We start from the raw sequence: 25352 nt of genomic DNA on the forward strand, positions 1-25352 counted from the left end.
TCGTCAAGACTGGGGAGACGCACCGGATGGTCATCGACTACAGTCAGACCATCAACCGGTGCACGCAGCGCGATGCGTACCCCCTCCCCCGCATATCTGACATGGTCAATCAGATTGCGCAGTATCGAGTCGTCTCCACAGTTGACTTGAAGTCCGCATACCACCAGCTCCCTATCCACCCGGAGGACCGCCAATACACTGCCTTCAAGGCAGATGGCCGCCTCTATCAGATCCTCAGGGTTCCCTTCGGCATCACTAATGGGGTCTCGGTCTTCCAACGGGAAATGGACCGAATGGTTGACCAGTACGGGCTGCAGGCCATGTTCCCGTACTTAGCTAATGTCACTAACTGCGGCCATGACCAGCAGGGCCATGCCGAAAACCTCCGGCACTTCCTCCACACCGCCAAACTCCTGAACCTCACTTACAATAAGGAAAAATGTGTTTCCGCACAACCCGCCTAGTCATCCTTGGCTACGTTGTGGAAAACGGAGTCCTAGGGCCCGACCCCGACCGCATGCACCCCCTCCTGGAACTCCCCCTCCCCCACTGCCCCAAGGCCCTGAAGAAATGCCTGGGTTCTTCTCGTACTATGCCCAGTGGGTCCCCAATTATGCGGACAAGGCCCGTCCGCTTATTAAATCCCCTGATGGCTGAGGCCCGCCTGGTCTTCAACCGCATCAAGGCAGATATTGCCAAAGCCGCAATGCACGCTGTGGACGAGTCCATTCCGTTCCAGGTAGAGAGCGATGCGTCAGACTTTGCATTGGCCGCTACCCTCAACCAAGCAGGCAGGCCCGTGGCTTTCTTCTCCCGTACCCTCCATGTCTCCAAAATTCGACACTCCTCTGTCGAAAAGGAAGCCCAAGCCATTGTAGAAGCTGTGCAACATTGGAGGCATTATCTGGCCGGCAGGCGATTCACTCTCCTCACTGACCAACAGTCGGTGGCCTTCATGTTCAATAACACACAGCAGGGCAAGATCAAGAATGACAAAATTCTGAGGTGGAGGATCGAGCTCTCCACCTGCAACTACGATATCTTGTATCGACCTGGGAAGCTCAATGAGCCCCCAGATGCCCTGTCCCGCGGTACATGTGCCAGCGCACAAGTTGACCGATTCCGGGCCCTCCACAATGACCTCTGTCACCCGGGGGTCACACCTTTGTTTAACTTTATCAAGGCTCGCAACCTGCCTTACTCCATCGAGGAGGTCAGGACCGTGACCAGGGACTGCCAGGTCTGCGCAGAGTGCAAACCGCACTTCTATCGGCCAGACAGAGCGCACCTAGTAAAGGCCTCCCGCCCCTTTGAGCGCCTCAGCGTCGATTTCAAAGGACCCCTCTCCTCCACTGATCGTAACGTATACTTCCTCAACATTGTTGACGAGTACTCAAGATTCCCCTTTGCCATCCCATGCCCTGACATGATCTCTGCCACTGTCATCAAGGCCCTGCACAGACTTTTCACCTTGTTCGGGTTCCCCACCTACATCCATAGCGATCGGGGTTCCTCCTTCATGAGCGACGAGTTGCACCAGTTCCTGCTCAGCAAGGGCATCGCCTCCAGCAGGACGACCAGCTACAACCCCCGGGGAAACGGACAAGTGGTGAGGGAGAATGCGGCGGTCTGGAAGGCTGTCCTCCTGACCCTACGGTCTAGAAATCTCCGTCTCCCGCTGGAAGGAGGTCCTCTCCGATGCGCTCCACTCCATCCGGTCGCTCCTGTGTACTGCCACCAACGAGACTCCTCACGAGCGTATGTTTGCCTTCCCCAGGACGTCCACCTCCGGGGTCTCGCTCCCGTCCTGGCTGACAGTCCCAGGGCCCGTCCTCCTCATGAAGCATGCGAGGAGCCATAAATCAGATCCCCACGTCGAGAAGGTCCTGCTCCTCCATGCCAACCCACAATATGCCTACGTGGCACATCAGAACGGGCGAAAGGACACAGTCTCCCTTCGGGATTTGGCACCTGCAGGTTCCCCAGCGACCATCACCACCACCCCTGACCCTACACCGTCTTCCACCACCTCTACCCACCTACCTCAAGAACTGGCACCCGCAGGTCCACTGGCGACCATAACCACCGCCCATACACCGCCCTCCACTGACTCAACAACTGGGTGAAGAAGAGGACAACACGCTCCCGGACGCTCAGGTCTCGACACCGGTGCCCACACCACAACCGGGACTGAGGCAATCACGGCGGAAGGTCAAAGCCCCCGACAGACTTGACCTTTAAGCCCACTTCACCCCCGCTGGACTCTTTTTTTTAACAGGGGATGAATGTGATAAACCACTGTATTGTATTGTTGCTTGTCCCGGCTGGCTCCGCCTATGGCTCCTCCCCTCAGGCTCATGTATAAAGGTGGCTGGTCTCCGCCTCTGATCCAGTTCAGGATCAGAGGCCAGGAGGCTTTCTGTTTAGTGTATTAAAGCCTCAGTTACGTTCACCACTCGCCGTGTGTTCATTGATGGCATATCAGTTTCCTCTTGTGGGGAAGAGCATAACTAGAGGCCATGAACATAAGACGGTCAATAAGAAATCCAACAGGGAATTCAGAAGAATGTTCTTTCCCCAAGGAATGATCCAAACATGGAACTTGCTATCACAGGGAGTGGTTAAAATGAATAATATAGATACACTCAAGGAGAAACTATACACGCTTACCAGGGAAAAGGGAGATGGATACAACGGTCGATTTAGATGAGAAGAAAATGGGTGGAGACTCAAATGGAGCATAAACACTGACATGGGTTGGTTGGGCTGAATGTCCTGTTTCTTTATCACATATCCTATTTATTCCTGTACATTTTTACTCCATGGCGTGACCAACAATTTGCCATATTAAAGAGCCTATTAAACAGCCCTCATCCCCAATGTTCCCTTTCAGCTGCAGTCCAGAACCTGCCCTGCCGGGGGAAAACTGGCCATGCATATTTAGAGGCCAACATTTTTAAAGGTGTCAGCATGTGGGCATGGGTGGGAATCTTAAAGCCACGCCTTGTGCAGCAAATGGGACATGCACAGGAAAGTTAAATAAAAAGGAATGGTAACAACCACTTGGGGGCGTGCGGTACAAATGGGGGGGTGGTTAGATGGTGATGGTTTTTTGTGCCACGATTCCACACCTGTCATGGTTGTATCATATGCCCATTTGGAAGATGGAAACTTTACTTTTAAATGGTAGCATGGAACTTTTCCAGAGATATGGGGCAGGATTCTCCAATCCCGCAGCAGAGTGTCCACGCCTGACAAAATGGACTCCAGAGGGTCAGGTAACTTTTGTGGTTTTGATACAGACAAAGACAGACACATCTGAGCAGGGGCGAGATTCTTCCAGCCCTGGGCTGGGCCGGAGAATCCCCCCGAACGGAGAATCGGCACCATTGGCGCCAGCATGGTTGGCATTGCACCGGTCGCGGGCCGCTCTACGCGGCTGGCCCACCGATTCTCCGGCCCGGATGGGCCAAGCGGCCATAAGAAAAGAGCCGAGTCCTGCCGGTGCCGTTCTAACCTGCTCTGGGCCGGCCGGACCTCGGCTTGTAAGGGTCGGGTGGCAGCCTTTGGGGGGCAGAGGGGGAGTCCGACCTTGGGGGGAGCCTCCGATGTGGCCTGGCCCACGATCGGGGCCCACCGATCGCGGGCTGGCCTCTGTGGCTGGGGGCCTCCTTTCCTCCGCGCCGGCCCATGTTGTCCTGCGCCATGTTGCGTCGGGGCCGGCGCGTTGAAGGAGGCCACTGCACATGCGCGCGTTGGCGCCGGCGCCACTGCGCATGTCCTTGTTGGCACCGGTGCAACTGCGCATGTGAGGATCTCGCGGTGCACAGTTCGCTCCGGGATCGGCAGCTGGAGCGGCGCAAACCGCTCCACCGCCGTGCTGCCCCCTGTAGGGGCCAGGATTAGTCGTGGAAGCGGCCAGTTCATGCCGTTGTAAAACGCGACTGCGTTTACAACGGCGTGGACACTGCTGCGGGATTGGAGAATCCCGCCCCATATCTCTGGAAAAGTAAATATTTAAAAAGTTAATATTCCATTGAGGAGGCTTAAAGTAATAATAACCTTTCGACTTGTTGACTCACGAAGAATGAATTACAAATAAAATTACTTTGAAGTCTATTCCTGGCTGGGATGTTGTTCTCATATCCTCCATTGTGTGCAAGGCTGCTGAGCCATTAACCCATTTGTGTGAACAATTGATACAGCGATACTATTGTCACATGGCAAAAACTGGCTTGTGATGGAAAATACCTAGAAGTACACATTTCATTCAGGACAGGCCAGGGACTAATACAGACAGAGGATGTGATTATGTCCAGAAAAAGGAAAAAACCCTAACTGGAAAAGAAGGTAATCTCAGGCAGTGAAGTAGGGCTAATATGTTTTACCTGCAGTAATGTATCTTCACTGCAAGAGCTTGACCCCAACTTCAAATTGAAAAATCAGTAACCTCCAATGTTGATGATCTTCATTGAACAAAGAGAGAATCCTTCAGACCTGCAACATTTTAACTTCCACATTGAGAACCGATAATCAAAGTGGCCTTTTTGACCCTTTACGTAATCTAACTGTACGTTACAGGGGCTGTTTAGCACAGGGCTAAATCGCTGGCTTTGAAAGCAGACCAAGGCAGGCCAGCAGCACGGTTCGATTCCCGTAACAGCCTCCCCGAACAGGTGCCGGAATGTGGCGACTAGGGGCTTTTCACAGTAACTTCATTTGAAGCCTACTTGTGACAATAAGCGATTTTCATTTCATTTTCATCTTTAGACGTAATCTTTCCATGTGTCGTGTGTGTGTGGGGGGGGGGGGGGGGTGTAGTTACGATTACAGTACAATTTGGGTGTTATGAAAAATAATCACTAAACCTTTCTTTTGATTTATAATTGCAAAAAAGTTTGTTTCATGTCTATTATTTGAAGTCACAACACTCGAGGGGTCAGTGGTGCAAAAAGGGACAAATTACCCCACACCCTTCTCCTGTCCATAACACACCCCAGCATTTTTACTAAGCTGAGCTTGGGCGCATAAAGGTTGTTTCCCAGAGGAGTGGGGACCTAATTTAAATGGAAGTTTTGAATCTCATTGATGTCATTGGATCATGCTCGTTATTTTAACAGCAGGCCCAACTGCGACCTGCAAATTTTCCAGGCAACAGATAAGTGCTTTTTAACATTTTGGAAGGGTTACTTGTGGATCAGTTTGTGGAGCTGAGAACTCTAGGTGTACAGAGAAGGACTTTGGAAGTGTAGATCTGAGAATTAGTCTTAAAAAGCCTATATTTGGAGGAAAGGTGCCCAAGTGGGAGATTGTATTTGTTAAAAACTGTCCAGTGCACCTGTTGATGGTTCTGTGACAGTTCAGTCTTCTGAACTTTGTAACTATTTACTAAATAGCTACAGGCTATGTAGAAAATAAGAATTCACTAAGAAAAAAAATCACGTGTATATAAATACGAGGTAGTGTAGTGTTCAGTTGGCAGTGAGTGTACTCATTGTAAAACATTTCTTTCCCCAATGTTTGATCAGGTTCATTGAAGGTAGATACACCTTGGCTTTATCTTCAGACTTCACATAAACTGAATCAACCTCACGTTCGTGCTTACCAATCAAGTGTGGAAATAACAGCAGCAAAAGCCATATCAGTGAAGGATCTGGTGATCTATACCTACTACAAAAACAAAGGAAATAAATTGGAAGGAAGGATTCATATTCACACACCCAGCACCACTTACTTAAAGGTTAGTAATATACTGCTCTTTCTGCTCTTTAAAGAATGCACTGGGTTTGGGGACAGTGATAGTTTCAGTTCTTGCACATTATGCTGTTTATGTACTGGTCTGCCCTTCTGAATCATTTTATTTATACTTTATTGCCCCAAGTAGGCTTACATTAACACTGCAATGAAGTTACTGTGAAAATCGCAGCAGTAAAAGGTTGCTTGACCTAACTTATATAGACGCACTAGTTGTGCCAGAAAAAGTTAGAACATATCCATCTTTTGTGAGGGCCACACAGAATCCAGCACGAGTTTTAAGGATACAAAGAAATAACATTTATTTACAATAACATATAGAGACACAACAGCAGCAGCAACTTTGCTTGCTGGCTGTGGTAGTATGCATTAGGGGTCATGTGGAACTGTGAAGCCGTGATGTCATTGGCTGACAGATCCCGGGTCCTGGTTGGCTGTTGACCTCTAGCTCCGCCCTGAAGGCGGAGTATAAGAACCAGGAGTTCTCCCCCGCAGGCCAGTCTGCTACTGAACTGCGGGGAACAAGTCACGCTTAATAAAGCCTCATCGACTTCATCTCTATTCGTCTCTCGTGAGTCTTTGTGCGCTACAATTTATTAAGCGTGCTTAAAAGAACTATGGAGCTCAGGATCATCCCGGAATGCCTGAGGATCAGCCCCAACGCAGTGAACTCAGCAGCAGTTTTCAAACACTGGCAGACTTGTTTCGAGGCCTACCTCAGAACGGCCCCCGGCCGGGTCACAGAAGACCAGAAACTACAGGTCCTGCACTCGAGGGTAAGCCCGGAAATTTTCCCTCTCATCGAAGACGCAGAGGATTACCAGACGGCGTTCGCAGCACTAAAAAGCATCTATGTTCGCCCAGTGAACCAGATCTACGCACGCTACCAACTCGCAACGAGACGGCAAAGTCCCGGAGAATCGATAGATGATTTCTACGCCGCGCTACTAATTTTGGGACGGGCCTGCAGCTGCCCGCCGGTAAACGCGATGGAACACACAGACATGTTGATGCGTGATGCTTTTGTGGCTGGTATGAACTCTTCCCAAATTCGCCAAAGACTTTTAGAAAAAGAGTCGCTAGGACTCTCAGAGGCACGGGCCCTTGCAGCCTCACTAGATGTGGCCGCGCGAAACGCCCGCGCCTACGGCCCCGACCGCGCAGCAGCCCCTTGGGCTCCGTGGACCCCCGTCGCGACAAACCCCCCCCCCCCCCTCTCCCCCACCCCACAGGCTTGCGCGGTTCAGACGCCAAGTCGTCCCGGGGGAGCCCGCTGCTATTTCTGCGGCCAGGCGAAACACCCCCGGCAGCGCTGCCCGGCCCGCGCAGCGATTTGTAAGAGCTGCGGGAAAAAGGGCCATTTTGCGGCTGTGTGCCGGTCCCGGGAGGTCGCCGCTGTCCCTGGCGAACAAGGATTCCTGCGCGCTTCTAACGCTCCCCAACCCCCCCAGCGCCCCATGTACGACCCGCAGGCGCAACCAGTTTGGGTCCCGGCCACCGCTGTCCAGCGCCCCATGTACGACCCGCAGGCGCAACCTGTTTGGGTCCCGACTACCGCTGTCCCCGGAGAACAAGGCGATCTGCGCATTTCTGACGCTCCCCAACCCCCCCAGCGCCCCATGTGCGACCTGCAGGCGCCGCCATTTTGGGTCCCGGCCACCACGAGGGGAGGAGGGGCGTCGCCATCCTGGGATCCCCAAGACCTGTGCGACGCATGGGGACGGCCATTTTGTCCACCCCACCGCCATCTTGTGACCCCCCAGCCATGTGCGATGCATGGGGTGGCCATTTTGTCCACCCCCGCCGCCATCTTGGACGGCAACAACGGACCCCAGTGTCGACGGCTCCACGGGGTTCGAGGAAGACGCTCAAGCACTACGATCACGTCTGGCCTCAATGACGCTGGACCAAGCACGGCCCCGGATGCTCCAGACGACGACAACAACGGTGCTGATAAACGGGCACGAGACACCATGCCTGGTCGACTCCGGGAGCACGGAAAGCTTCATCCACCCCGACACGGTAAGACGCTGTTTTTTGACCATCCGTCCCAGTGCGCAAAAGATTTCCCTAGCTGCAGGATCCCACTCCGTACAGATTAAAGGCTTCTGCATAGTGACCCTAACGGTGCAAGGGAGGGAGTTTAAAAACTACAGGCTCTACGTCCTTCCCCAACTCTGCGCGCCCACATTACTGGGATTAGATTTCCAGTGCAACCTGCAGAGCCTAACGTTTCAATTCGGCGGCCCAATACCCCCACTCACTATCTGCGGCCTCGCAACCCTCAAGGTTGAGCCCCCATCCTTGTTTGCAAACCTCACCCCGGATTGCAAACCCGTCGCCACTAGGAGCAGACGGTACAGTGCCCAGGACCGGACATTCATTCGGTCCGAAGTCCAGCGGCTACTGAAGGAAGGCATAATCCAGGCCAGCAACAGTCCCTGGAGAGCACAGGTGGTAGTAGTAAAGACAGGGGAGAAGCAAAGGATGGTCATAGACTATAGCCAGACCATCAACAGGTACACACAACTAGATGCGTACCCTCTCCCCCGCATATCCGACATGGTCAATCGGATTGCCCAATATAAGGTCTTCTCCACCGTGGACCTCAAGTCCGCCTACCATCAGCTCCCCATCCGCCCAAGTGACCGCAAGTACACAGCCTTTGAGGCAGACGGGCGATTATACCACTTCCTAAGGGTTCCATTTGGCGTCACAAACGGGATCTCGGTCTTCCAACGAGAAATGGACCGAATGTTTGATCAACACGGGTTGCAGGCCACGTTCCCGTATCTCGACAACGTAACCATCTGCGGCCACGATCAGCAGGACCACGACGCCAACCTCCAAAAATTCCTCCAGACCGCTAAAGCCTTGAACCTCACATACAATGAGGACAAGTGCGTGTTTAGCACAAACCGGCTAGCCATCTTGGGATATGTAGTGCGCAATGGGATAATAGGCCCCGACCCCGAACGCATGCGCCCCCTCATGGAATTTCCCCTCCCGCACTGCTCAAAAGCCCTAAAACGCTGCCTGGGTTTTTTTTCATATTACGCCCAGTGGGTCCCCCAGTACGCAGACAAGGCCCGCCCCCTAATACAGACCACGACCTTCCCCCTGTCGACAGAGGCTTGCCAGGCCTTCAGCCGCATCAAAGCGGATATCGCAAAGGCCACGATGCGTGCCATCGATGTGTCCCTCCCCTTCCAGGTCGAGAGCGACGCCTCTGATGTAGCTCTAGCGGCCTCCCTTAACCAAGCGGGCAGGCCCGTGGCCTTTTTCTCCCGAACCCTCCACGCTTCAGAAATCCGCCACTCCTCAGTGGAAAAGGAAGCCCAAGCCATAGTGGAAGCTGTGCGACATTGGAGGCATTACCTGGCCGGCAGGAGATTCACTCTCCTCACGGACCAATGGTCGGTAGCCTTCATGTTCGATAATGCACAGCGGGGCAAAATTAAGAACGACAAGATCTTAAGGTGGAGGATCGAGCTCTCCACCTTCAACTATGAGATCATGTACCGTCCCGGAAAGCTGAACGAGCCGTCCGACGCCCTATCCCGCGGCACATGTGCCAACGCACAAATTAACCGCCTCCAAACCCTCCACGAGGACCTCTGCCACCCGGGGGTCACTCGGTTCTACCACTTTATAAAGTCCCGCAACCTCCCCTACTCTGTGGAGGAGGTCCGTACAGTCACAAGGAACTGCCACATCTGCGCAGAGTGCAAACTGCACTTTTTCAGGCCGGATGGTGCACACCTGATCAAGGCTTCCCGTCCCTTTGAACGCCTTCGTCTGGATTTCAAAGGGCCCCTCCCCTCCACCGACCGCAACATATACTTCCTGAACGTGGTGGACGAGTACTCCAGTTTCCCCTTCGCCATCCCCTGCCCTGACATGACAGCGGCCACAGTCATTAAAGCCCTTAACACCATATTCACACTGTTCGGTTGCCCCGCATACGTCCACAGCGACAGGGGGTCCTCCTTTATGAGTGACGAGCTGCGCCAGTTTCTGCTCAGCAACGGTATAGCCTCGAGCAGGACGACCAGCTACAACCCCCGGGGGAACGGGCAAGTAGAGAGGGAGAACGGCACGGTCTGGAAGACCGTCCTACTGGCCCTACGGTCCAGGGACCTCCCAGTTTCACGGTGGCAGGAGGTCCTCCCGGACGCTCTCCACTCCATCCGGTCGCTACTGTGTACTAGCACTAACCAAACGCCTCATGAGCGCCTCCTTGTCTTCCCCAGGAAGTCCTCCTCTGGAACGTCGCTGCCGACCTGGCTGGCGGTCCCAGGACCCATCCTGCTCCGAAAACATGTGCGGGCGCACAAGTCGGACCCGTTGGTCGAGAGGGTTCGCCTCCCCCACGCTAACCCGCAGTACGCTTACGTGGAGTACCCCGACGGCCGACAGGACACGGTCTCCCTGCGAGATCTGGCGCCCGCCGGCAACACGCACACCCCCCCCCGACACCAATCACCCCCTCCCTGCCACCGGCGCACCCCGCGAGCGCCCCCTTCCCGGGGGAATCGATCCTCCTCCCAGGTCCGAGCAGAAGTGAAGCGGAAGCAGAAACCGTAAGGCTCCCGGAGACGACAACACGGGAACAAGCACCACCACCGGGGCCGAGGCGATCGACGAGGACGACCAGACCGCCCGACCGACTCGTGGCATCGATGTAACATTACTATATTGTGGACTGTAACGAGAACGTTTTCCTTTTTCCCCCTTTTACTGTAAATAGTTCAAAACAAAAAAACCTCTGTACATGCTGTGATGACATGCAAAAGTTTTCCTCCCAGGACCAGCCTTGTAAACCCTTACCACCATACGAAGCACCACCCCGCCGGGTTCATTTTTTACAAGGGGTGAATGTGGTAGTATGCATTAGGGGTCATGTGGGACTGTGAAGCCGTGATGTCATTGGCTGACAGATCCCGGGTCCTGGTTGGCTGTTGACCTCTAGCTCCGCCCTGAAGGTGGAGTATAAGAACCAGGAGTTCTCTCCCGCAGGCCAGTCTGCTACTGAACTGCGGGGAACAAGTCACGCTTAATAAAGCTTCATCGATTTCATCTCTGTTCGTCTCGCGTGAGTCTTTGTGCGCTACACTGGCTGGTTCCAAACTGACCAGCTTTATTTATACAGGGAGTCTGCTAATGGTTTCTCTGCCCCCCCCCTCATTGGGGAAGCTCATACTCCCACAGGATTGTGGGATTGTCATTAGTCCCCAGCCAATGGTAAGCAGGCAGGTTATAACATCACTCCCCCCCAACATCCAAGGAATCCACCAAAGACCCTGGCGAAGGAAGGCGTCGGACTCGTTTTGCCGCAGGCCGGACACCATTTGCACAAGGCTCTCGATCGGGCGATGGGTAACGAGATGGAGACCGGCGCTTCCGTGATGAACGGCGTAATGGTTGTACATCCACGGCCCGTGGGCCCGAGGATTCCCCCTCTGATGCGTCCTGTGTCTCCATCTTGGAGTCAGGGTCTGCTGCCTCCGTCATCTCGGCGTCTCTATCTCCACGTGATTCTGTAACGACCTGCGCAGGCTTTGAGTGAGGCACCAGAGGAAGATTGTGAGGACTATTTTCCATTGTGTCTGGTCTGTGTGGCTGTAGAAATGAGCTCCAGGGGCGGTGAATCGTTGGACCGAACGTGGTCTACATGTTTGCGCTGGAGACGACCCTGGGCTTGCACCTGGTAAGAGATAGGGCCCGTTTGGCGAAAGATTACGCCAGGGACCTACTGGGCACCGCCAGCAAAATTCTGAACGAACATTGAGTCACCGGGCGCAAACTGCCGAATCGGCCGATGCCAAGAAAAACCATGTCCCTGCCGTTCTTGTGTGTGGCGTACTTTTGCGCCAATGTCCGGGAAAACCATACTAAGGCGGGTGCGAAGTCTCCGGCCCATTAGGAGTTCTGCGGGAGCTACCCCAGTCACCGCATGGGGGGTGGTCCTATACGAAAACAAAAAGCGAGCCAGTCTCGTCCCCATTGACCAGGAAGACTGCTTCTTTAGGCCTCTTTTGAATGTCTGCACTGCGCGCTCCGCCCACCCATTTGAAGCCGCGTGGTAAGGGGCAATGTGGATATGGCGGATGCCGTTCATCTTCATGAACCCCGCAAACTCCTCACTTGTGAATGGAGTGCAGTTATCGTTGGCCAGCACCTCGGGGAGGCCATGTGTACTAAAAGACAAACGCATCTTCTCAATTGTTGCGCAGGACGTTGTGCCTACCATCTTATGCAACTCTAGCCATTTAGACTGGGCATCGATTAATAGAAGGAACATGGATCCTTGAAAAGGGCCAGCGAAATCTGCATGCAAGCGCGCCCAAGGCCGCCCTGGCCATTCCCAGTGATGTAGGGACGCGGCCGGCAGAAGCTTCTGATGCTCCTGGTAAATGGAGCAGTTTTGGGCCACCTTCTCAATGTCGGTGTCAAGGCCTGGCCACCAGACATAACTCCGGGCCAACATTTTCATTTTGGTCACACCTGGATGCCCATTGTGCAAGTCTCTTAGTATCAGCTCCTGTCCTTTTTCCGGGACAATCACACGCGTCCCCCAAAAGAGGATGCAGTCTTCCATGCTGAATTCTGACAGCTTGGAGGAAAATGCCCGCAACTCGCCTGGGAGCTGTCTATGCTGCCCACCATACAGGACTATGTGCCGAACCTTTGACAGGACTGGCTCCGTCTGAGACCACTCACGGATCTGTGATGCCGTGACAGGCAAGGTGTCCATAAAATCTAGGGATGCAACCACCTCACCGGTCGTGGGGGTCGACATGGGGCCGGTCGATAAAGGCATTCGGCTCAGTGCGTCGGCATTCGCTATCTGCGTTCCTAGTTTATGCTCGTACGCAGCGAGCAACAAAGCCCAGCACTGGATCCGTGCGGAAGCAATGGGCGGTATTGGCTTATCCTCACTGAAAAGTCCCAGCAGAGGCTTATGATCACTCCCGATAGTGAAGTGGCGGCCATACACGTACTGGTGGAAAGGTTTCACCGCAAAGACCACTGCCAGGCCCTCCGTCTCGATCTGCGCGTACGTTTTTTCCGCTGCAGTCAATGTGCGGGAGGCGAAAGCTATCGGCCACTCGGCCCCGTTCTCCATCTTATGGGACAGGACGGCCCCCATACCATACGGGGATGCATCACATGTGACGAGCAAAGGCTTTCCAGGATCATAGTGGGTTAGTAACCCAACGATGACAATTGTTGTTTTACCCACCGGAAAGCGGTTTCTTGCGGCTGACCCCAAACCCAGGTGTGATTTTTCTTTAGCAGAAGGTGCAATGGGGCCAGCGTAGTTGCCAGATTGGGGAGGAACTTCCTGTAATAGTTTACGAGGCCGAGAAAAGAACAAAGATGCGAAGTGTCAGTCGGGGCGGGGGCCTGTTGAATTATGCGCACCTTCTCTGCGACGGGGTACAAACCTTCGCGGTCCACCCGATAACCCAGGTAGACTACTTCCTTCGCCTGAAAGACGCACTTTGTGCAACGTAAACGGACTCCAGCCTCCAAAAAGCGTTTAAGGACAGCCTCCAGATTTTCCAAATGTTCCTGTTCCGACGTCCCTGTGATCAAAACGTCATCTAAGTCGACAGCGACACGCGGTGAACCTCTCAAAATGCCCTCCATAACGCATTGAAAAATAGCGCAGGCAGAGGATACTCCAAAGGGCAAACGTGTATATTCATACAGGCCCCGGTGTGTATTAATGGTTACATATGGTCGGGAGGCAGCGTCCAGCTCCAACTGTAGGTAGGCGTGACTCATATCTAATTTTGTGAACGAGAGTCTGCCTGCAAGTTTCGCGTAGAGATCCTCTATGCGAGGCACTGGATATCGGTCGAGTCGGGAAGCCGTATTCACTGTAAGTTTATAGTCGCCGCACAAGCGAACTGTTGCATCTGGCTTCATTACAGGTACAATTGGTGCTGCCCACTCAGAGAAATGGACGGGCCTGATAATACCCAAAGTTTCCAAACGAGTGAGCTCCCCTTCTACCTTCTCGAGCAAGGCATAATGCACCGGGCGCGCCCAGAAATAGCGCGCCGTGGCTCCTGGTTCGACTTGGATACGGGCTACGGCCCCTTTTATTTTCCCCAAACCAGGCTGGAATACATCTGGGTATCGTCCTAGCACCTCAGTCAACCCTCTAGAAACTGTTTGGAGGATGTGCTGCCACTGCAAGCGCAAATGGCGCAACCAGTCCCGACCCAACAGGCTGGGCCCATGGCCGCGCACCACGATAAGTGGGAAACGCCCCTCCTGGCGTTCATAAACAACAGGGGTCATCGTAGTTCCTGCAATGTCCAATGGTTCCCCCATGTAGGTGGCCAACCTGGCCTGTGTGTCGGTTAATGTAAGGGTCTGTATACCCTGCTTGATGCGGTCGAATGTCCTCTGGGCGATCACGGAGACCGCTGCACCAGTGTCCAACTCCATCTCAAGCGGGTGACCATTGACCCATACTGTCACCTTAATGGGGCCAGATGGGGAGCTGCCACACAATGCAGCTGCAGGCAGTCGTCCTCCGTCTCCACGTCCTCCGGTGTAGTCGCCGCAGGTTCATCCACATGGAAGGTACGGCCCCTGGGCTGGTCCCAGTTACGGCCCCCTGGGCTGGTCCCAGTTTCGGTCGGAACGACGGCGCCTCTGGCGCCCCCAGGACCGCCGTCCGCGACGGGGTCGGCGCCTAAAAGTCTGACACGGACATGGCTCCTCATCCATTGGTTCTGGAGAAGGCTCCCTTCGGGGAGGAATGTCTGATGGCCACTGGTGTCGATCCAGACGTCTCCTCGCCCAAGGTACCGCAGGAGTGCGGGGGGACGTTTTTGGATGGGAGGGGTTGCGCCCCAAGGCATGCACTTCCATTCCCTGTAGCTCCTGCACTCCTCGCTCTGCGCTTTCTCGGGACAATACTATTTGAATGGCCTGTTGAAAAGTCAATATTGGCTCAGCTAACACCTTTCTCTGGGTGGCTGCATTGTTCATACCGCAAACCAAACGGTCGCATAACATTTCTGACAAGGTCTCACCATAGTCTCAGTACTCTGCAATCCTGCATAGCCTGGATAGAAAGTCGGCAAGGGATTCTCCTGGGGTCACCTCAGCAGTATTAAACCAGTAACGTTGGACTATCGTGGATGGGCTTGGGTTAAAATGTTGCCCCACTAAGTTCACAAGTTCATCAAACGTTTTGGTGTCTGGCGCAGCTGGGTACGTAAGGCTCCTAATCATCCCAAATGTATGTGGGCCGCAGGAGTTGAGCAATATGACCACCTGGCGCTCGTTTTCTGTGAATACGCCCGGAAATAGTGTTGTGCGTACTGGTTCCAGCTTTCCAGCGCAGCATCAAAAACATCCAAACGTCCGTACAGAGGCATAATGTAATAGAAAACAACTTCCAACCTGTATCCAACAAAAATCCAGGGAGGTGTCTTCAGCAGTGTAGACAGCTATTCACTTTAACCCTTGTCGCCAGTTTTGTGAGGGCAATGAAGAATCCAGCACGAGTTTTAAGGATACAAAGAAATAACATTTATTTACAATAACATATATACACACCAGCAGCAACTTCGCTTGCTGTTCACTCCTTCTGGCTGGTTCCAAACTGGCCAGCTTTATTTACACAGGGAGTCTGCTAGTGATTTCTCCACCCCCCTCACTGGGGAAGCTCACACTCCCACAGGATTGTGGGATTGTCATTAGTCCCCAGCCAATGGTAAGCAGGCAGTTTATAACACCATCCCAGTGTAAATACACTTTTAATAGCATGATAAGTCAGCACGGTAGCATGGTGGTTAGCACAATTGCTTCACAGCTCCAGGGTCCCAGGTTCGATTCCCGGCTTGGTTCACTGTCTGTGCGGAGTCTGCATCTTCTCCCCGTGTGTGCGTGGGTTTCCTCCGGGTGCTCCGGTTTTCTCCCACAGTCCAAAGATGTGCAGGTTAGGTGGATTGGCCATGCAAAATTGCCCTTAGTGTCCAAAATTGGGGTTGCTGGGTTATGGGGATAGGGTGGAGGTGTGGGCGTGGGTAGGGTGCTCTTTCAAAGAGCTGGTGCAGACTCGATGGGCCGAATGGCCTCCTTCTGCACTGTAAATTCTATGGTAAAATTCAATGGTAATTTGTGTCCAACAATCTTCTGGCACTGAAAATTGTCTTTTGTAAATCCCATCCCTTCAGATGTTAACTGTTGTTGGAGATTTTTAAAATATTATGAGCGCGATCAACTGGCAGCGCCACATTCGAACCGGAGCGTTGCATGCCTGGTAGATCTCGGGAGTGGCCACCCACAGGCTTCCTGGCAGTCAGTACGCCTAGTGAAATCCACCCAAATCCCATGAGGTGTTGGAATCAAGATCACGCACACAAATGGGCGTGTCGAGGCCGCGGATGTCTACGTAGATGTTAAACTTACTTAAGCGAGCTCACCCAGGATCTACACAAACGTGTACCAGACAGAACTGCACCGGGGTTTACCAGGCCAGCGGAGGCTCTTGGGTGGTCAGAGACAGGGCAGTGTCCCTCTGGCCTGCATACTGGCATGTGGGCACCTTGGCACTGCATGGTTGGCACCTCGGCACTGCCAAGGTGCCTGTGCAGCACTGAAAAGCCATCAGGAGCATGCCCAGGTTGTTAGGGCCGGGGTGCTCGGCTGCCAGGGTGGTACTGCCAAGGGTCAGGACCTGAGGTGGGCCATGCCCATGAAAGGAGAGTGTAAGGGGGGTATGGAGGGTGGTGGGGTTTAAGACATGTAAGTAGGGACCTCTGGGAGTTTAGGGAATGGTGGAGGTCCGGAAGGGGGTGGCCTCTAAGGGGGTCCTGAAGAGGGGGGGGCCTCGGAGGACCCCAGAGCGGATTGTCCTCACTTCTGGGGGTGTGGGATAATGCCCATGCATGTGGAGGATGACTTTGCCGATGGGTGGAGGGTGTGGGGGACCCTCGAGCTCACGTAGGGATCGGGGAACCTTTCAAAATAGTGGCCCCGATCTCTGAGGAGTCAATCGGGCCAGTGAGTTCAGCTCCCCATTGATGAATTAATTCTAAGTGTGGGCTAAACCGGTGAGAAACTCCCCAGGGTCCAGAAAAGTGACTAAGTGTGGTTAGGTAGCGGTGGGGAACTCGTCAACAGAGACAACGGGAATCTCCCAGCAAAGCCCGGCACAAATGACACTGAGAAACCTTTCCGTTAGATCGCTCTGTCATTTTTTGTACTTTTCTTTCTGTCCCTTTTATCTCTCTCTTTCCCTAATTCTATTTTCTTACCATCTCCTTTTATTTTCTGTGCTTGATTTGACATTGAATTAGATATTCTAATTATCCCCTCCTAGTTCAGCCCTGCTGCTGCTCACCAACAATTCTTCCACCTGATTGGTTAGGGAGAGATTTAGCTGATTGCCTAGTTACCACCTGTAGAGGGGGGCTGGCTTTTTTGCTGGCTGGTTGATAGCAACCTGCCATGTAAAAACCCACAGACAAGAGGCGGGATTCTCCGAAATGGAGGCAGAGTGTTTGCGCCGTCGTGAATGCCATCGAGGTTCACGACAGCGCGAAACGGCCCCGATCCCGACCGATTCAGGGCCCGATAATGGGCTAGGAGCGGTGCCGCGTCATTTACGTGTGCCAGGCCTTGTCGCCACGTAAAGGCGGCGCCGCATACATGACGTGGCCGGCGCCGCATAACTGGCGTCACCCGCGCATGCGTGGTTGCCGTCCTCTCCGAGTCCGCCCCGCAAGAAGATGTCTGACGGATCTTGCGGGGCTGAGGAAGAAAGGAGGTCCTCCTTCAGAGAGGCCGGCCCGATGATCGGTGGGCACCGATCGCGGGCCAGACCCCATTTGAGGCCCCCCCCCCCGGTGCAGGATCCCCCCTCGCCCCTGCAGGCCGCCCCCCCCCCCAGCGTTCCCGCGCTATTCCCGCCGGCAGTGACCAGGTGTGGACGGCGCCGGGGGGGAACCCGCCGTTTTGGGCAGGCCGCTCGGCCCATCCGGGCCTGAGAATCGTGGGGGAACCGGTGAATCGCCATTTTGGCTGTCTTGGGCAATTCACTGGACCACGTCGCGCAAAACTCGATTGCGCCGATCTGGCTGCTTCCGTGAATCGCGGGATGGCGTCGGACCAGCGTCGCGGGAAAATTTGCCGACCCAAGCGATTCTCCCAACCGGCGCGGGAGCGGAGAATCGCGCCCATGTAGTGGAGGCTGGTTTATAGAAGCTAATGGGAGAGTGAAAATGCAAAACATGAAAGCAATTGCCTCTGCAGAATTTTATTTTTAAGTTTTTGATGGTGAAACATAAGTTTAAATCTAAATAATCACCCCTTTGTTTTACATTTGTTGTAAAGAAACATTTGGGACATAGTAATCTGACTTTTTCAGAGAAGATGGGCGAAATTCTGCCCCAACGGCGCGATGTCCGCCGACTGGCGCCAAACACGGCGCCAATCAGACGGGCATCGCGCCGGCCCAAAGGTCCGGAATGCTCCGCATCTTTGGCGGCCTAGCCCCAACATTGAGGGGCTAGGCCGACGCCGGAGGGATTTCCGCCCCGCCAGCTGGCGCGGAAATGCGGCGCATGCGCGGTTGCATCAGCGGCCGCTGACAGTTTCCCGGCGCATGCGCGGGAGCGTCAGCGGCCGCTGTCAGTTTCCCGCGCATGCGCAGTGGGGAGAGTCTCTTCCGCCTCCGCCATGGTGGAGGCCGTAGCGGAGGCGGAAGGGAAAGAGTGCCCCCACGGCACAGGCCCGCCCGCGGATCGGTGGGCCCCGATCGCGGGCCAGGCCACCGTGGGGGCACCCCCCGGGGTCAGATCACCCCGCGCCCCCCCCCCGCCCAGGACACCGGAGCCCGCCCACGCCGCCTGGTCCCGCCGGTAAATACCAGGTTTGATTTACGCCGGCGGGACAGGCAATTTCTGGGCGGGACTTCGGCCCATCCGGGCCGGAGAATCCAGCGGGGGGTCCCGCCAACCGGCGCGGCCCGATTCCCGCCCCCGCCCAATCTCCGGTACCGGAGACTTTGGCGGGGGCAGGATTCACGGCGGCCTACGGCCATTCTCCGACCCGGCGGGGGGTCGGAGAATGACGCCCGATATTTTGGATTTTACTCTTAATTGTTGATATACTGAAAAAGTTAAAACATTAACATGAAATGGTAATTGTAAAGTTGCATTAATGTATTTTAACAGAATCCCAAATATTGACAGTTTTAGCTTGGGTGTTGGCAGCAGAAACAAGTTCACCTGATTAAAGGGAAGCTTAGTTCAGTTAGTAAATGTTAAGACATGGGGGATATTGTCCCAACTATTTAGCAGGAGCAGGGATCCAAGCCCACCTCCAGCATTACTAACAGGCAAGGTTCCCACCCTCGAGTGCACATGGCTAATTACCTCTTTAAAGTTAGGTCCTGCTTACTTGTCCAAAGTGACTTCATGCAATCCCAATGTAGGTCACGTTGATAGTATGTTGTTTCATAAAGTTTTGCAAGGTATTACTGCACAAGGTGGTCTCAGTATTAACTGTTCCCCATGACCCCACAATATCCAGGAAAGGTTAAAGAGTTACATGCAGGGAACATCCTCTGTCTCTTTAATTGTGTCTGATATCATTCCGTCCATGGATATATCAACAGTATATTTAAATAGGGGTCCCACAGGGTATTTGGGAGCTCAGTTTAAAATTCATTGCCGCTGTCTGACATTTCCAGGGTCTGGAAACACGCAGTGAAAGGGAGATGGTCGCTACTAGTTGCATAAGGCAAGGTTAGCAGCCTTTATGGGCTGGGAGAAGCAGCGGCCACCTGACCCCTCCATCTTCATTATTATACAAGGGAGATAAGGATAGACCAAGAAATTATAGGCCAGTCAACCTAACCTCAGTGGTGGGAAAGTTACTGGAAAGAATTCTGAGGGAAGAAGTGATACAGGGTTTGAAGGCGTAGAATTTGTGTGGGTAGAATTAAGGAATCGCAAAGGAAAAAAGACCCTGATGGGAGTTATGCACAAGGCCCTAGCTGTAGTCAGGAGGTGGGGCAGAAAATAAATCAAGAGATAGAAAAAGTATATAGGAAAGGCAATATTAAAATAATCCTGGGAGACTTCAATATGCAGGTGGATTGGGAAAATCAGGTTGGTAGCGGATCCCAAGAAAAGGAATGCCTTTTGGCAGCACGGTAGCACAAGTGGATAGGACTGTGGCTTCACAGCACCAGGGTCCCAGGTTTGATTTCCCGCTGGGTCACTGTCTGTATGTTCTCCCCGTGTGTGCGTGGGTTTCCTCTCTGTGCTCCGGTTTCCTCCCACAGTCCAAAGATGTGCGGGTTAGGTGGATTAGCCATGATAAATTGCCCTTGGTATCCAAAAAGGTTAGATGGGGTTATTGGGTTAAGGGGATAGGGTGGAAGTGAGGGCTTAAGTGGGTCGGTGCAGATTCGATGGGCCGAATGGCCTCCTTTTGCACTGTATGTTCTATGTTCTATGCAAAAGCAAGCAGAGGACAACTAAAAAAGCAATAAGGGAAGGAGAAGATGAAATATGAGTGTAAGCTAACCAATAATATGAAAGAAGATTGCAAAAGTGTTTTCGACATGTAAAAGGTAGGATAGAGGCAAGAATGGACATTGGACCACTGGAAAATGAGGCTGGAGAAGTAGCAATGGCGAACAAAGAAATGGCAGAGGAACTGAATGGATACTTTGCATCAGTCTTCACAGTGGAAGACACCAGTGGCATACCAGAACATCAAGAGTATCAGGGGGCAGAGGTGAGTGTAGTGGCCATCACTAAGGGAAAGGTGCTGGAGAAACTGAAAGGTCTGAAGGTGGATAAATCACCCAGACTAAAGTCAGACTAATCAGTCAATTAATTGGGGCTGTATAAGGCTCTGGTCAGACTCCATTTGGAATATTGTGAGACGTTTTGGGCCCCGCATCTAAGGAAGGATGCGCTGGCCTTGGAGGGGTTCTAGAGGAGGTTCAGAAGACTGATCCCGGGAATTAAGGGCTTGTCATATGTGGAGTGGTTTAGGACACTGGGCCTGTACTCGATGGAGTTTGGAAGGATGAGGGGAGGATCTCATTGAAACTTACAGAATACTGAGAGGCCTGGATAGAGCGAATGTTGAGAAGATGTTTCCACTTGTAGGAGAAACTAGAACCTGAGGGCACAGCCTCAGTCTGAAGGGACGATCCTTTAAACCAGAGATGAGGAGGAATTTCTTGCGCCAGAAGGTGGTAAATCTGTGGAATTCTTTACTACAAAAGGCTGTGGAGGCCAAATCACTGAGTGTCTTTAAGACAGCGATAGATAGGTTCTTGATTAATAAGGTGATCAGGCGTTATTGGGGAAAGGCAGGAGAATGGAGATGAGAAACATATCAGCCATGATTGAATGGCGGAGCAGACTCGATTGGCCGAATGGCCTAATTCTGTTCCTAAGTCATGGAACACATATTGTGCATTGAGGCCTTTCCTGGAGTGAAAATTGGGCCTGCTTGTCCAGTGCACTGAGTTCAAATGGCCCATCTGATTTGTAGTTTGTGTCTGTAGGTTCACGACCTGCTCCCTTTCCCCTACTGGTAAAATAGGATCTGTCAGAAATTGGGGTGAGACTTCGAGATCCTGTCCACTATTTTGAATTGTCTGCAGAGCCTCCAACACTAAAATTTTGTCCCTTAGTGGGAGGCACAGATAACTTGAATGTACAAGAAATCATTCTCACTGGCAAATTACGAAGTCCTCAGTGAAGCACTGTCACATCTTAAAACACAGGGCATAGTCTGTTAAAGCTGCAGTATCTGGAACTCTCACTATGCTGTGTCCTTCGTGCTTCTCCCTGCATCTTCCTGTCTGCCCCCAGATTCTCTGCCAACCAACACATCGTTCCCTCGCCAACCAGCACCCCTGCCCTCTCCAAACACCCGGCAACTGCTCTCTGGCCTTGCCTGACTGGTCCTGGTGACTTGCTGTGACACCAGCAGCTATCGATGGGTCTCCCAGCTGAGTGCAGACCCAGCAGTGACCACTGTACCCAGTGATGCTGCTGGGATTGAAGAATCTGGAAGTGGGACATCCATCCCTTAAAGGGACAGGAATCCCGATATCCGCTCATTTGCTGCCAGACTGTCATAGAATCCGGCATGCACTCCCCCAAATGGCCAATGTGGGGATGCCTCCCACTTTCCAGCTCATCATCGAGGCCATCACTACTCTGACAAAACCCAGCCCAATGTGAGCGATTGCGTTTTCCTTCTCGAGCATTAAGGGTGAGATTCACTGGCCTCCCAGCAGTGTGTATTTCTCAGCGGTGGGACCTTCTGCCTGTCGCTGTCAATGGGACATCCTATTGAATTCATCACATGTCATCGGGAAAACCGCGGTGGGTGTACACCATCGGCGGGACTGGAAGATCCCAACGATGTGAACAGCAGGAAGATCTTGTCCTGAGACTTTCACTTTGGCGCTGTGGTACGTCCTATTTTTGTTCTAATGCTGTTACTGAGCAATGCAGCTCTTATTGATGCTACACTCTGGTCGAACTGAGATCTGTTTGAAATGAAATGGGAATTTAGACTGCAGAACCATTAAGTGAATGCTGGGGTGTGGGATGGAGAATCTTTAGTATTGTTGCTGCTGCAGTGTTGATTATAATCTCAGCTAATCTTCCAAGATTCGTGTACAGTAAATTACCATTTTCGAAATTGATTGAAGGTAAATGAAAAACAGCTGATGCTAATGCTTAGGCGTTGGTAACTTGTATGTTCCAAACTGTAACAAATTGTTTTCTGGATATAAAACATTAACTTCCTTTTTGTTTTACCGTTTTACTTCAACCGCAAAACGGATGAGACCCAAAGGACAGTTAAACTGAGCCCATAATAGCAGCTCTGGTTTAAAGGGTAGGTTTAATGAGAATGTTCTACATTTTGTTTTTCAGGCAACTACTCTTGGGCACATTACAGAGAGCTCGTTCCGAAGCCACAGTGAGGTTGTCTCACTTTGGAACCAGCCGGTTAAGAACAAAATCCTTGTGGAAAGTAAAGAGAAAGTTAAGACTGCCTGGTTTTGGCTAAAGCATCAGAAAAAGGAATTTAATTTCACCGCTGACTACACAAATAGGGAGGAGGTGAGATTTCAAAGTGTGTCAATGAGTGGAGAAGAGTGGACAGTGCAAGTCATTCTCATGTTGTCCTTCTACACACACATTAGGATCGAGCCATTTATACAATGATTCACAGGTTTCTACTCTGCCTGGAAGCCTATTTTAAACGCTGAACAGTGTTTGGGTAAAGGACAACACCTGGTAACTGTTCTCAAGCTATGTTTTACTAGTTAAAGCAAGGCCTATACTCTCTGTGTTAATATAAATATTTAGACTACCTGCTTCCATATCATTTGCTTGAATTTCCTTATATGGTCACTTATATGGCCAGAAGTGGCAGCACAGTGGCACAGTGATTAGCACTGCTGCCTCACAGCGATTCCGGCCTTGGGTAACTGTGGAGTTTGCATGTTTTCTCCGTGTCTGCATGGGTTTCCTCCGGGTGCTTTGGCTTCCTCCCACAGTCCAAAGATGTGCAGGTTAGGTGGATTGGTCATGATCAATGTGCTGAGTTGCTGGGATGGGGGTGAGGTTGTGAGCCTAGGTTGAGTGCTCTTTTGGAGTGTCAGTACACACTCAATGGACGAAATGGCCTCCTTTGCACTGTAGGAGTGCTATGGATTCTATGGGAGGGAAGTTTAGTGGCGTGTTGGGTACCGTCCCTACCTCTGAACCAGAAGATCTGGGTTCAAGTCCCACTCCAGGATCTAATGGCTACGGAAGATGTACTCATAATGTGACCAAGCAGATCGATTATCAGCCTGTAAATCCTTTCAATGCCTTTGGCAGACAGTAAGAGTGGGAGAGTTTCCTGGGCAGCCAGACTGCAACGGCAAAAAAACTGCAGTACTTTACCAAGCATCATGGACTAGTCCAATGGATGTCCATGTTCGCTCACAACCTTGTAAGCATGGCACCTGAAGGCAAAGGAGGATATGCGTGGGGCAAAGAAATTAGTATTTTAAAAATAATAATTTTATTCTGATGTGTTGGGTGTTCTGGATCACATACAGGTCACCAACACTTGAAATAGTGCAACACTATTTTCTTGAATTATTAACTGTTTAAATACACTCAGATTGTGGGTCAATATGACACTAGCTTTAACTAAAGACCTTTGCCTTGTCCTAACCAGTCGATGCACTCAGCACATGGTGAATGTCTGTGTTGCAGGCTGTGAGGTCTGTCCTCCTAGCTGGCTGCTACTCGAATGAGCGGGAACTCTGATGCCCCCTGTCTTTACAGTGCGTGTGCTCTAACTGGTGATTGGCTGCGGTGTTGTGTGTGTTGATTGGTCCCACTGTGTGTCCATCAGTGTGTGTTTGCACCATGATTTACTGGTGTATATTATGACATCCCCCCTTTTATAAAAAAATGTACCTGCGTGACAATAAATAGTGTATAGTGAATGTTCCTGACTACGTGTGTGCAAAATATTTACAGAACTATGTACATACAAAACTAAGCTATTTACATGGGAAGGTGCCTGGTGCAGAAAAACAGTGTGTCACAAGAATAACGAGATGAACACCATATACAAACCACTTGAACGATTAAACGGAAGAACAGAACAGACCAGAGAGTCCATTGGTGCAAAGTTCACAAATTAAGTCTCTGAGGTGGGCGACGAATTCTGGTTGACCGTCAGGGTGGCACACCACTCATCGTCTGGATCGATGCTGTATACCGACAGCGGCTGGTGTCTTTGCTCGGGGACAGCCTGTTTTTCGTTACGGCACCGACTCGAAAAGACGCCTTCGGGTCCTCGGTGTCATTGCTGTGTGGGAGGTTCGCATCAGAATCGGTGACCGTGGGTTGAATTGCCGAACATTCCTGCGAGGCTGGCTGAAGCGATATGAGTTGGCAGGCTGAGCTGCTCGACAGCAGGCAGCATAGTGGCCAAGTCTTCCACATCTTAGGCATTGTCGAGATTTTGCGGGGCGTTGCCGCTTTAAATGGGCGGAGCCACAGTTGCCACACAACGTGACGTCAGCATGTTCACTGCGCCACCGCGCATGTGCAGTGCGGTCGTGCATGGTGCGCGCCTGCGCATTACGTTCCTCAATGTCGCCGTCCCCTTATTTGGTGCATGCAAGCGCGGGACTCCGCGAAAAGCACGCAAAATGGCCGCCCTCATCCAGGCTGAGGCCCTGGAGGTGCTCACTCACTTGGACCAGTTCCACCTCATGGGGTGCTTGCTGCGCCATTTCAGCCTCTTGTATATGGGAATACCGACTCTTGGCGTTTTCATGTAAGACACAGGTCTCGATGGCGGTCACTAGGGTGAGTTGCTTTACTTTGAGGAGCTGCTGATGTAGGGGGTCCGACTGAACCCCGAAAACGATCTGGTTGCGTATCATGGAGTCGGAGGTGGGCCCGTAGCTGCAAGATTGCGCAAGGATGCGGAGGTGCATTAGAAAGGATTGGAAAGGTTTATCCTTACCCTGAAAACGCTGCTGGAACACGTAGCATTCGAAA

At 52.3% G+C, this 25352-nt stretch overlaps 1 protein-coding gene across 1 annotated transcript in view; it reads left to right on the forward strand.

The window, feature by feature from the left end:
• Positions 1–25352, forward strand: part of LOC140394025 (uncharacterized) — a 654493-nt gene that overhangs the window by 372406 nt on the left and 256735 nt on the right. Inside the window, exons 29-30 of the mRNA XM_072480809.1 lie at positions 5529–5740; positions 22710–22898. Coding sequence (XP_072336910.1) covers positions 5529–5740; positions 22710–22898 — 401 coding nt within the window. The remainder of the gene's footprint in view (positions 1–5528; positions 5741–22709; positions 22899–25352) is intronic.

The sequence above is a fragment of the Scyliorhinus torazame genome, chromosome 17, assembly GCF_047496885.1.
Source record: "Scyliorhinus torazame isolate Kashiwa2021f chromosome 17, sScyTor2.1, whole genome shotgun sequence".
NCBI lineage: Eukaryota > Metazoa > Chordata > Chondrichthyes > Carcharhiniformes > Scyliorhinidae > Scyliorhinus > Scyliorhinus torazame.